Source organism: Chaetura pelagica, unplaced genomic scaffold (assembly GCF_000747805.2).
Source record: "Chaetura pelagica isolate M959 unplaced genomic scaffold, ChaPel_1.0 scaffold531, whole genome shotgun sequence".
Classification (NCBI taxonomy): Eukaryota; Metazoa; Chordata; class Aves; order Apodiformes; family Apodidae; genus Chaetura; species Chaetura pelagica.
This window is the reverse complement of record NW_009952362.1, coordinates 574935-588682: the sequence shown is the minus strand read 5'-3', so window position 1 is coordinate 588682 and position 13748 is coordinate 574935. Positions and strand designations below refer to the sequence as shown.

Sequence of the window (13748 nt, the reverse complement as noted above, 5' to 3'; positions counted from 1 at the left end):
CAGGAAAAGCAAGGGAGGCCACTTTTTTTTTAAAAAAAAATATGTTTAAGCTGGAGCTTGATGAGTTGATGAGAAGTGTGGCATGTGCTTTTTCTCCTCAGTACCTGGCTGGGTGAAACCATACAGTTCAGTTCTGTTCGTGGCCACATCTGCCTTCTGTTATACCCAGACTGCTTCCACCTCTAGAATTTCCATGGCTGTTCTGTACCTCCTAAGCCCCACTGTCATCTTCTTCTGATCAGGCTCTTAATTTTCCTGGTTTTTCTCAATCCTCACTCCTGCTTTTCTTTCTCAGGATTTTAACCTTCACATCAGAGATTTTCAGATTTCTATTTCCCACGAACATAACTCACTATATATATTTAAAAACACTTCTCTTCCAGAGCTCTTGGCAATCCAACAACTTGCTTTTTGGTTCTGAACAACTAGGAACTGCAGATTAATTAAGCCCTTCCTGCCCCACCTTGGTTGAGACTTTCACAGCAATCTAGATATTTAGATATTTTTTTAATGTAATGAGGCAGATGTTTAAACTTCCTTGCCCATTGTAAGTATTTCAGCTGTTTAACTGATGCTTATAAGACAAAGGCTCATAAATGCAGCACTTTTTAGTGGAAAGAAAGCTATTTGTTCTAGTAGTAGGAGAAATGGGCTTCAGCCTTGACCATTCTCATACTTGGAGAGTAAAAGAGATACCATCTGAAGCATGTCACTGCTATTCAGAGGAGGTTCCTCCTGTGCAAACTGGTGTTACTTGGAAGAGCTGTGACCCAGGTTTTCTGCTTTGTGAAAACACTATGAAATGAAAATATTATGCAAAATAAAAAAAATAATTGAAGACCTTTTGAATGTGAAGCAAAACCCATTTCCATAAAATAGAAAAGTTGAAATTCTGCCTTTCTCATGAGTTAATGTTAGCAGTAGTTGTATGTCTACCAGTTTTAGAGAAAAGTGACAAAATTATTTTGCAGTAGGCAATTGAAATGCTGTGTTGTGTCTTCATAAAACACATAACTTTGACAAAACTCGTGGTTTCATGTAATCTGTTTTGTATGAACTAGCATTTTCAGTGGCAAAATGCTTGGTAAGGAGATTTCTAATTACTTTGCCCCATCTACATTTCACCAGCTGGCAGAATTTATGACTGAAATATTTCTGACACAAGTTTATACCAAACTGGAGAGAGACACAGCACGGAGAACGTGGGTGAGCCACAGCTAATTACCTGACTCAGTGTGTACTGAACCAGTCACAGCTGACATCAGATAACAGCCTGAATCCTTGTCCCCCTGAGTTGTTACTGGTGGTATAAGGATGATAAATTATGCTGTCATCCCATTAATTTATCCCTGCAAATTTATTTTCTAGACTTCATTCAAACTCTGCAAACAGAAGTTAAAAATATGTTGTTTCCACTGATTCAGAGCTGGTGTTGGAGAAATGCACAGAGCTGGTCCTGTGAGCACGTTCATAAGCACGTTATGCTTATGTGCAGTGGCACATCGTGTATCTTGTTCTTGTATAAAAGGTCGGGAATAACATTCATCAGCTGAATGTCTCCTCTTTGTTGCCATGGCATTCAGTTCATCTGCACAAGCATGTGATTAGTGTGCTCCCAGTCCCTCTAGCTATGCTTACTCCTCTGGTGCGTAGCAAGAGACCAAAAGCAGGAACTAGCCAGAAAAGATAATGAGAAATGATTGCTGGACATAAGTATCTTAAGACTAGTCATTTAAAAATGCTCCTACCTGTGAGACTGCTGAGGCTGTAGTACAATTTTCTAGTAAGAGTGCAGAGGATTAGCAGCTGAGCTGATCTTATGACTGACTGACATGAAAGGAGTGTAAAAATGCTGCTTGCAATTGCAGAGGATAAAGATCTCTTCCAGTCAAATGCTCTTATTTGGAAGAAGAGATGGAAAGTTTCTGAATAGAAATTAGAAGAGATGCTAACGGCAGTGTTGTACACAGAGGATATGTGTTACACTGCCAAAACTTTTCTAACTTGGTATTAGCAGGCTAAGCTGTGGTTCAGTCGGACACCTTCATTTAGTGGTAAGTGCAAATCTCTTTGGTAATAGGATCCTGGTATTTATCCACACACTGTCTAAAAGGTAAAAACATCTGCAGGCAGTTAAGAATTTGTTGAGACATTGTAAGTTCACAAGCTGACTCTTCTTCAGTAATTTTTTTCAGTCCTTGCGTAACACATCCTGTTTACATTCCAGAGGTTAGTGATGTTAAAGTACTGATATCTTTAAAGCAGAACAATCCTCCTAGTTAGGTTCATACAAACATGAGCCATGCCTTCGTATTTTTTACTTTACAGAGATAAGATTAAATATAAAAATGTGAAAGGGTTAAGCAAACTAAATTGGGTTGCCAGCAGACTTTGTACCTGTGTAATTATTTCACAGTAAAGGTGATCTATTACTATGATTATATGAGTATAAAAACAGAGCCTGTGAAGTGGCTAATTTTATCTTTAGTGAAAGCTGAAAAAGTATAATCATCTCTCCTTTGTGCTCCATCAGTATGATTGACCCCATGTTTTTGGAAACACTGAACCAGTGATTCATAATACTAGATCTTGAAGCTGTTGTGGTTGTGCAGATCCCAAGCATCAGTTCACTGTAACTCAGGCTACAGCTTTTCGTTTTGCACAGTATTTTGAGAAATGTGTCTTTGATTAATGTTTTAACATTCAGTTGCTCTTTCTTAAGTTGGGTTCAGGGATTCCCAAACAAGAACTTTGGCTTTATCAACAACCGAACTGTCTGTTACCCTTGTGGCAACTACATCCTCTTCCTGGACATTGAAACTAAGAAGAAGACATTTCTGCAGTGTCAGGCTGGCCAGGTGGGAGCCTTCACAACAAATGGGAACACTCAAGTGCTGGCCTTTTCAGACCGGAAGCTGAATCCCATCATATATATCTACAGTTTTCCAGAACTGAATAAACTGACAGAATTAAAAGGTAGTGATGTAGTAACCCTCCCCGTGTTTCACTGAAAACAATACTTAAATCATTGCGTTTCTGAAGGATATTTTATATGACTTGGAAAACGGTGAGACAGGAAACTGTCTCATGATCAGATGTGTGGAAAGCAATGGGATTTTCCACTACACTACTTTTAGTTAGGTTCAAGCTAGGGAGGAATATGATGGTATAAAACCAAGCTGTTTTAAAGGGGGGGGAAAATGGAATAAAATGGAATTAATTTTAGGAAAATATAGTTAGAATAACAAAAACATTATACTGCAGTAGGCTCCCAAGCAGACTACTGAAAGCCACATGGAGAAATCTGAGATGTGAGAGAAATGAAGGTTCTTGCAGTTAAACTTTGGTGACTGGGATCTAGTATATATTTTTGTGTGCCTCATAACGTTTCTCTCCTTAATTGTTGCTTACCCTATCCATGATTCAGTTTGCTTGCCATTTAAATAAGGATCATATTCCTTGCTTATTTCATATGCATGAATAAAATTATGGCAGCAAAGGCTTTCAGGGTACTTGGGGAAAAAATAATTTAAAAATTAAGGGTGCTATAGAAAAGGGTTGAAAAAATTTCAAGCAGTGACAGGGAACACTTTTATGATCAAATCAAAACAATAATCTGGAGCAAAGCAAAGGAATCGGGGAAACAAAGAATGTCTTTGAAGAGTTAAAGTGGACAAAGGAGCTGAAAAGAGTTCTCTATCTGTCACAGTATACAGTAAAGTCCAGGGCAATTAAAAACCATGTTCTTTATTTTTACATTTCAGGTAATGCTCAGCTGGACTACACTTTACTAGCACTTAGTTTCAAAGGCCCATATCTAGCCAGTTACTCTTCAATCCCAGAATTTGTCCTTTCAGTATGGTAAGAGTAAAAAAAAATATTTAATACAATTTAAATTTCATTGGTATTTTAATTTGTGTGCTGTTTTAGCATAAATTAAGTTAACAAACGTGGAAGACACACCGGTTGCCATAATATATTTTTTTTTTTCTGATTGATCATTGCAAACTTTCTATACCAAATTTGCCATTTATTTTCTAGCATTAAAAGCCACTAGTGAGAATTACTCCTGCTTTGCTACACCTTTCTTCTACCTTCTTTAAAATTTTGTTTTTGAAAATCCTCAAGATCCGTTAATTATCTCTTCAGCCTTTGAAGTAGAGTACCATGCTGTTTGTGAAATAAAGTTGCCTGCTGAAGAGATGAAAATCATTCTAAAGGCAATTTATATTTTCTTTTTGTCCTCCCACACCATTCAGTGGTCCTCTTAATTACTTGTGCTTGATCTCGGTTCTGTCTTATAGCTTTGCTCAGTGATTACACTGCCACAGGTCACTGGGTTAGATCATTGTTTTCTGTTTACTGTCTTAAAAAATACTATTATATAATATAATGCAGATACAGAAAGAGTATTTTATTTTTTTTAATTGTTCTGTAAAACCATAATCCTGTAGTAGATACTTCTTTATGCCTCGTGAAGAAGAATAATGTTTGCTGTGAGCTCAAATTGTACACAGGAGTTCAGGAAAGATGTCTGTGTGTACATCACAGTAGAAACCAACTAGACAGCCTCACTGGCCTGAGGAGCTTACAAGCTGTCACAGCAGAAATAACCACATGCTCTATTGTGTTCATTGTGTGTGCTTCAACAAATAGCCACCATCCTGAAAGACTTCTCTAGATTATTGTTAAAAACGGAAATATCTGGAAATGTTTAAACACTTTAAAGTAGTAGCACTTTCCAAGGCCAAACAATTTAAACCATCCTAGGTTCCAGTCAGAAATAATTTAGTAACAGAATAGAATTACCTTACAATGTTAATCTTATATTAACTGGAAAAGAGGTGTGTGAATTTCCTGGGAGATCAGAACCTTCATTTCTGCAATTGGATTATATTGTGCATTCAGTGTAGAAGTGTGTGTGTACAGGTGAAAGAAATCTCAATGTTTAGCATTCTTAATGTGACATTACAATATGATGATTGCACAGTTCCTGTATTTTAAGCAGGTATTTTGGAATCAGAGGTACACGAGATGTTTTGAAAGTTATGTCAGTCTCAAAATATAGAAAGCTTAGGGATCACTAAGAGCTGCCTTTCATCTGAAATATTTTATGCCTAGATCTTTATTCTTTTCTGTTCAAAGTGGAGGCTTAATGCCAGATTCTTTTTCAGATACATGTGCCAAGTAGTTTCAGATCTTAATAAACTATCTACTATAAAAGACTGCTGGCACATGCCGCTGAGTATGAGATGAGAACATGCTGACAGATCTTTAGAGAGTGTGTCAGAATTGCAGCTTATAACTTTCTTTAATTTTGATGGGAGTGACTGTGTATGTGTGAGTTCTTACCATTGTTTTGCATATGCTATCATTCTAACCATTCTTCCATTCCAGTTCTAACCATTGTCTTGCATCCTGACCTGTTTCTGTGAGTGAATTTATTTCAGGCTAGAACAACAGGATTATACTAAATCCATTTACAGCAGTGTGTGCATTTTACATTTTCTTCCTCTTAGCAGTAATGACAAATACTAAATCTATAAATGTTATTTAGATTAACAGTCAGATATGTTATCCAAGAAATTAAGAAGCAGTTTTAACCATTTTATTCAAATTATGTTAATCAGTTCTTGGACAGCACCTAAAAGTGCAAATGCAGTCAAGAATTAATCTGGATAATGGTAAATATGCAAATTAGATGGCAAGAATGTAAAATAGGCTACACTGGACAAAATAGAAGTCAGTGGAAAGCAGATCCCCAGGCTTGTGTCAGCTATACATAACAGCCCCATACAAATTCTGCCCTGTCTTGTGCTCAAGTTAGTTAATGCAGCCATAGCTTGTATGTCTGCATTCATAACACAATTACTCTATTACCGAAGTAATTAATCCTCACAGCCTGACTGTGTTTTATTTCCTAATTATAATACCTTCCAACTGCAAGCCTGCAAGCACTGTAATCATTATTTTATGAACTGGAGAAGCAAGGCTGAGGTCTGGGGTGCTGAAGAGTTAATTGTTTCAGCCCTTTCAAGTAGTCACCAATGGAACTGATGAAAAAAAATTCCATATCTCTTGACTCTGTTGGTCTTTTCACAAAAGCAAGTGCATGATTATGTTTCTAAAATATCAGTTTTCAAAATTATTTTACTATTGCAAGTGCAAATTACTCCTGGGGAAATTGCAATTGGACAGCAGAAGAACGTTTTTCACTATGACAGCATTTGGATGCTAGAATTATCTTCCCAAGGAAGTGCTGGATTCCCCAACACTAGACACTTTTAAGACCCAGCTTGACAAGATGCTGGGCTGTCTGACTTAACTATGTTCCTACCTAGAAAGGTTGTACTAGGTGATCCTTGAGATCCCTTCTGACTTGGCATCCAATGATTCTGTGATTCTGTTCCATCTTTTGGTAGCAGTAATAATTTGATGAGCGGCTAATCAATCAACTCTGTACATTCTCAACAGGACCTAACTTGTATGACAGCAGAAAATTTTTGTCAGTGACAAAAGTATTTGTTTCCCAAACGTGATCTTGAATATCAGTCATAATCACATCCAGAACTTTGGCTTTAATGTTTTTGACTTATTTAATGGATTTCATTTTCTCTTGCTTCTCTTTTTGAAGGAACTGGAAAGAAAATATCCTTCTGTGCAGTGAGTCTCAGCTAGGTGTAACAGCAACCTCTTTAAGTTTTAACCCTATGAATTGGCAACAACTGTGTATTGTTAGTGAGAGCTCTATTACTATCTGGCATATTGAAAGGAATAATGATGAGCATCACCTTAAGCAAAAGTAAGTGGAACACCCTTCAGGTTAAGAGAGAAATCTGGAAGTATATCTTAATAACTAAGACTAGCAACCTATATCTGTTTGCAAAGAATGTAATCCAATTTAGTTCATGTAGTAATTGCAATCAGTAATTGCTAAATCAAAACCAGTATGAATCTATCTAGCCAATCAAATGAATTGAATTTTTTATTTCATTTGTTAGCTCTCACATGTCCAGATTATACAGGCCATGAAGCTAATACTAATCAGCTGCTTTGGCAACCTCTATCAAAATCTGCATGACTGAATTCAAGTGGTGTCTGGACTGCAAGGAGATATGTTAAGCATTGGTTTTGTATCTATGAAACCACCAAATTTGGATCAAGTTGCTTCCTAGTAAGCATAGCTAAACAACATGTTGTTGTATTAAAAAACAGTACCAAAAGCAGTATCAGTTTTCTATGTGATTTCCAGCTTGTGTGGCTGATTTGCAGGTCCAGAGGGGGTGGTTCTGTCAGTGCAGTTCAGCGAATTCTGAGGGGGTTTTTGCCTTTTGCTAGTATAGAATACATATGTGAAAATACACATATACTCATTTTTCCTCAGTTTTCATTCCATTCTATTCCATAGAGGTTTAACCTCTACTGAGAACTGTTTCAAAGTCATAAATCAACGTAGTTTGTAAACTACAGAATCCTCAGCTCCCACATGGGAACAGCTACTCATACACTGATTGCCAGTGTGCAACAGGCAAATACTATTAGTAATTTTCATCATCACTAAACTTTCTCCAAATAAACATTAAGCATGAATCCTCACAGCTTTTGCAAGTTAGGTGTGTGACTTTATTAATCCTGGTTAATAAGGACATACAACCAAAGAACAGTTGTTTATACAAGGGAACAAGGAAAGGCACTGAGCTAGAACATGGCAATCCATTTTTGCCAGTTAGGAACATTCCTCATTCGTAGCAGAATTACTGTTACTTTTCAGTTAAATGGTATGTGCCATGTAGAATGATTGCCTGCAACAATCCTCCATTAGTCTTGCAGAAGTAAAGCTCATTAACTGACTTGGTGTCTCAAGGGTTTGAAAACATGCTTCTCAGTTTTGTATCAGTGTTTACTATTTGTAATATTTCTTCTCCTCAGACAGTGTCTTTTTGCTTTTTCACAGCCCTGTGAAACTCCCTGATGAACAAGGGTTCATGAATGCTGATGAGGGTTTGTTTTTCCCAGTTTTTCACAATGAAGATCCATACTATGGCCCAGATTTGCCAGTTTCAGCCATTGCTGGACTGGTAGGAGATGAAGCAGAAACATTCATGGTAGTTACTGATCTTTTTTCTTTGTAGTATTCAAAATCATTATACTTTTATGCAAATAGGTGTTAATAAATTAAAAATCTTACCATCAGTTAAGCAGGTGCTACCCAGTAAATAGATCTGTTATCTTAACAATGTTTTTTAAATCCATTTTTACACAAATTTTAGAAAGCATGCTGCTAGTACAATATAGAGATTTCTGACACAGGTCTTAGCATAGTAATGTCTGTGCAGTGGAGGTACTAAGCTATGCCCAAGAAGCAGTATAAGCAGGTCAGCATTTAACTATGCCCGAGTTAATATGACCTGCTGAAACCCTGAAAACCTATTCCCATGCTAAACTGATAGTAACCTTCAGGTATCCTTACTTCCCCATGGGATTTCTTTTAATTTTGACTCTCAAAATGTCTCAAGCTATGGAAACATTGAAGGCTTTATTCCAGACAGCAACCCCTGCTTCTGAAGTACATTCCCATGCCCCTGTTAGTGTTGGACCTGCTCATTTTTACTTGTCAGCCTCCGTTGAGGTGCCTCTTTTCAGAGGCTTCAAAAGTGTTCTCTCTTTCTTTGAGATTTAGTTTTACCTGACTGCTGACTTGAAGCATCTCCCAGTGTGGTAATATTTAACTTGCAAATCTAGGATTCTTGTGTAAGATTAGGACCATCAATTTCTATTTGTTGGCTTGTGATATATACGAGACACAAAAGCTACCATGAATAAGATGATACTGACATTACAATCAGTTTTTTCAATGCACAAACGTGAGTTCTGTGTTATCAGATTAGTATACCACAGGTTTCTGCCATAAGCAGAATAAAAAAAAATAAGGCTTGATGCTTTCCTGACCTCATCCTCTTTTCATGGCTTCATGCATTCAGATTCAAAGAGGTTTTCAACTGTGTAACTGCTGGTGTCCTTGTGGAGAACCGTTTATTTATACTATTATTTAAAGGAGTTGTTCTCACCCTGTAGTCCATTGTTCTTGGAGGCCGTAGCCCACTCCTAAGGAATATGTGAGTGGCAAGAAAAGGTAGCCCATTCCCAGTGCACTTGCTGACGTCTTTGTAACGTGTTAGAATTCCATGGTCTAGAGTAAGATCCTGAGCCTGGGTATGTACCAAAGTGTAACCACAAGGGGGCAGCAGAGTGAAAGGAACTGACATCCCCTATAGCTTCTGATCCTTGTCTTTCTTGCCTTGGATATATTTTTGTTTCGATTTTTTGGGAGGCCTGAGTTTCCTGAATATGCTTTACCATTACAAGACCACTTGACTCCACTGCTTTCTGAGCACCAATTTTATTCCATTGTTTTTAATAAAGCTTTTCATTGTGAGGATCCATCCTGGATTTTTCTTTTCTCTAAAGAGATGCTACTCAAAAGGGAGAGAAGTTTAAAAAAAAGATGGCATTATTATTATTAGGCACCACCATACCAATGCACTGTTCAAGAAGCAACCTGGTTTGGGATTTACATAATTTCATCCTAGTTTATGTTTATGTTTAAAGATATTAATGACAGCAGATAGAAGGGAACATTACAACAGTTGTCTTTACACAGGAAGCTTCTGATTCACAGTTGTTCAGTTACAACTTTCCCAAAGATTTGTGATGTTCAAGCCTCATAAAATCAGTGAAAATGCCTATATAAATGTTTCTCTGGGTGATGTAAAGCCCCATTAGTTATAGATTTATTACTTTTTGTCTTCTTGGATTTATAAAGTAAATATTAATATATTTTATTTCTGTGTAATTTTCACCCTGAAAAATTAAAAATGCTTTGTAAGCATAAATAGAGAGTAAGTTACTTACCCAGAATCATATAAGAAGTTCTTGGCATATTTTACATGAAATCTGGGTACTTAGAAATAAGTGTCCTGTGTTGTCATCAGAAGTCCACCCATATTCCCTTTTTTTCCCCAGAACCTTTAGTGAAACAGCAGGTGTTTTATAGAATTATAGACTCTTCTTTTTTTTTTTTTTTTTTTTTTTTTTCCATCCTATTTTCTAGCATTCCCCACCACTACTTCTCACATGCATGATTCTTTGAATTTTCTCTTTTAAATGGTCTTTCAATGTTTTCTTGTGTTTGTTTCCTCCCCACCTCCCTGAATTCTCTTCAACTTGATTCTTTCTATCATGACAATTATATGACTCCTGTTACTGTTGTATCTGAACAGATCACTGTCTTTATTAATATTTGGTGGGGAAGTTCTCTTCTTCTTGTTAAATGGATCATGGATTTATGAGATTTATTTTAGCAAAATGAAATGCAAGGCACATAGGAAGTCTGTGGCAGGGATATTTCTAGAAATTATTTGCAGATGGCACAAAGGCTGGCAGAGCTATTTTACAGAGCAATTTGGATTATATGATAAGATAAAGTATTGAAACAAAATGTGTTCTAGTACTGCCAAATATGTTAAGACCACATGTGCAGGTTATATCTACAAAGTTGAAGACTATTCTGAAAAGCAGTTCGAAAATCATTTGTCAGGGTGAGGTCATAGTGTGTAACTGTGTGGGTAACCAAGTATTTGGCTTCCAGTACTATTCTGACATTAAAAAAAATTCCTAGGTGCTCAATATCTTGAATTGTATAATTTTATCATCAAAAAATTGGAAGATGACCTGGCTCTGGTGAGTCAATATCTTTATGAGGACATAGAAGATACTGGAGGGATTTCCAAATTAAAGGACAAAACTGTAACAGATGAAAGTGCTGGAGAATAAATCCAGATAAATTCAAGCTTAAAGAGATATAATTTTAAAATTCATTTTACAATTCATAATTTAAACAAGCTTCTAGGGAGAGGGCTAAGTTCTCCAACTTTATCTCCGGTCATGGGCTTTTCTCAAAAACGCTTTTGTTTCTCAAGTTACTATCCTCAGTGAAGGGATGACTGAATAAAATGTGTGTTATACAGGGAGTCAGACTCTATGAGGTAATGATTTTTAATTTTTTTCCTTAAAATGTATGTAACTGCTTGTGTAGATATTTGTCTGGTTTTGGTTGAACTTGTTTATTTTTGTGCTGAAGCCTAGAAATAAAATGAAGCCTCCAGTGCATCCTACTGACCACAGCTGGACTGCAACCTCAAAAGTCTATGTGGGCTGTAGAGAAGGATTTGTTTTGGCAATTGATGCTCAGACACTCAGCATTTCTTTTCTTCAACAAAAACCTCTACCTGGTAAGAAATAGCTATGTTGTGTGTTTTATTCAAGGACGGAGAAAAGCAAAAGCTTTTCTTTGCTTTCTTCTGTTGTCCTGTTTTGTACTTTACAGAAACTGTAAAACCCTATTGTAGAACCCTATTTCTTTTGTTAGTAGGAGAAACATTTGAGAATGTAATTTGAACTGTGTACATTTCTTTAGTGCCCAATAATTTGCTTTCATTTTACTTGGGCAAAAAATGAGAAAAAGCTCTAAATACATCATAACTGATAAAATGAACAGGAAGTAGTTCCAGGAACCCAGATCTTATTAACCAGCTCTAATAGATTAACATTAAACTATTAATATAGCAGCTATATACAGTCTTTTTACTATTACCTAAGTACCAATAATATATTTTATTTTGCATGAAATACTGGATTGTCCTCATTTGGTATGTGAAATACCAAAAAAGATCTTTGAAAACTCTTGATGAGTCTTCAGACAACAAAACTGAATTTAATGTAATGTTGCTTAATAGAATTCCTTTAGGTCAGCTCTTATATAAACTATTTCCTAGTGAAAATAAGACTGTAAAGACTGACAGTCTTTACTGCAGAAAGTATGAAGCACAGGGAGTGAACAGAAAATGTCTCTGACTTCAAAGAAATCTGCTTTTAATTTATTCTAGAATGGGAGGACCTCACATTACTGAGGTGATTTGTCTGCCCTGTATGTATTCCCAGCTTTTCTTTGCTTTCTTCTGTTGTCCTGTTTTGTACTTTACAGAAACTGTAAAACCCTATTGTAGAACCCTATTTCTTTTGTTAGTAGGAGAAACATTTGAGAATGTAATTTGAACTGTGTACATTTCTTTAGTGCCCAATAATTTGCTTTCATTTTACTTGGGCAAAAAATGAGAAAAAGCTCTAAATACATCATAACTGATAAAATGAACAGGAAGTAGTTCCAGGAACCCAGATCTTATTAACCAGCTCTAATAGATTAACATTAAACTATTAATATAGCAGCTATATACAGTCTTTTTACTATTACCTAAGTACCAATAATATATTTTATTTTGCATGAAATACTGGATTGTCCTCATTTGGTATGTGAAATACCAAAAAAGATCTTTGAAAACTCTTGATGAGTCTTCAGACAACAAAACTGAATTTAATGTAATGTTGCTTAATAGAATTCCTTTAGGTCAGCTCTTATATAAACTATTTCCTAGTGAAAATAAGACTGTAAAGACTGACAGTCTTTACTGCAGAAAGTATGAAGCACAGGGAGTGAACAGAAAATGTCTCTGACTTCAAAGAAATCTGCTTTTAATTTATTCTAGAATGGGAGGACCTCACGTTACTGAGGTGATTTGTCTGCCCTGTATGTATTCCCACCTGTCTCTTTTTTTTTTTTTTTTTTTTTTTTTTTTTAATGGGGGTCTTTGTCAGGCTGATGACTAACTACAGTTTTTCAGCAACAGCAGCCCATTCCATGCCTTCTTTACTCTGGGAATCCTGAGGTCTCCCCTCTACTGCCTGTCACATGCTACCCTTCTGTGCCCAAAGTGTCCTGGCAGTGGCAACCTGTACCCTATAGTCCTTTGCAGGGATGGCAGGTGTCAGTCCTACTGTGCACATCAAGTTCACTGGTTCAGTCGTGTCTGCTTCCCTCTAGCACTATGGTGTTGCAAACAATCATGAGCAGCCACACTTGGGTATTTTTTTCAGACTTACTGAGGTTTCCTTTGCAAGTACATTTTAAAAAAATAAAAATCTAAGCAACAATACCAGAACTTATCATTAGAAGACAGATAAATCTGCATCTGTACCACTCTCCATGCCAAGTATTGCTATCTCCTTTTTACAGCTGTAAGCTGAATCCCAGAAAGACTGTGCCTGCTCAGTTACATAAATTACAGGAATGGTGGATATTGGGGAATGCACATTTTTTGTTCAGAGTACTGAACCTGGCCTTTTGTTCAGTAGACTGGAATAGCACTGGCTTCTATTGCAATGTTGGCATATAAACAAGGTTGACCTTATAAATTGTTTTCTTTTGTGCAGAATACCTGTGTAAAATACTGGATGTGGTGTCGTATGCTCGTAGAGAAGTACAGAAAAAGAAAGGTATTTCCATGTCCAAATCAAGCCAACAGATTTTTAGGCAGCATCACTGATGACTGGGAGTGATAATATGTGCTTGCAGCTGGAAGCTATTGGTTAGAATAAAATCAGCTCATGCTGGCCTCTATAAGGCACAAGGATGGCAATCTTTTACATGTTTACATGACAAATGATTAACAGCTTTTGTGCTAATAGACAGCCAGATGAACAGCCTCAGTAGAAACCGTGGCAGTTAAATAATTTCTGTACATTCTAATTTAAATTGGAATAAGTGATGCTAGAATAGGATCCCTCCTGCTCAGTTTTAGTAACTTTTCTTGAACTGCAATCACTGGTTATTTCATTGAGTTAGGATTTAGAGG

At 36.5% G+C, this 13748-nt stretch overlaps 1 protein-coding gene across 1 annotated transcript in view; it reads left to right on the top strand.

Annotated features, from left to right (window-relative positions):
* CFAP43 (cilia and flagella associated protein 43) overlaps nucleotides 1-13748 on the top strand; it is a 46197-nt gene that overhangs the window by 3152 nt on the left and 29297 nt on the right. Inside the window, exons 2-7 of the mRNA XM_010007926.1 lie at nucleotides 2723-2976; nucleotides 3765-3861; nucleotides 6635-6802; nucleotides 7955-8105; nucleotides 11141-11291; nucleotides 13327-13389. Coding sequence (XP_010006228.1) covers nucleotides 2723-2976; nucleotides 3765-3861; nucleotides 6635-6802; nucleotides 7955-8105; nucleotides 11141-11291; nucleotides 13327-13389 — 884 coding nt within the window. The remainder of the gene's footprint in view (nucleotides 1-2722; nucleotides 2977-3764; nucleotides 3862-6634; nucleotides 6803-7954; nucleotides 8106-11140; nucleotides 11292-13326; nucleotides 13390-13748) is intronic.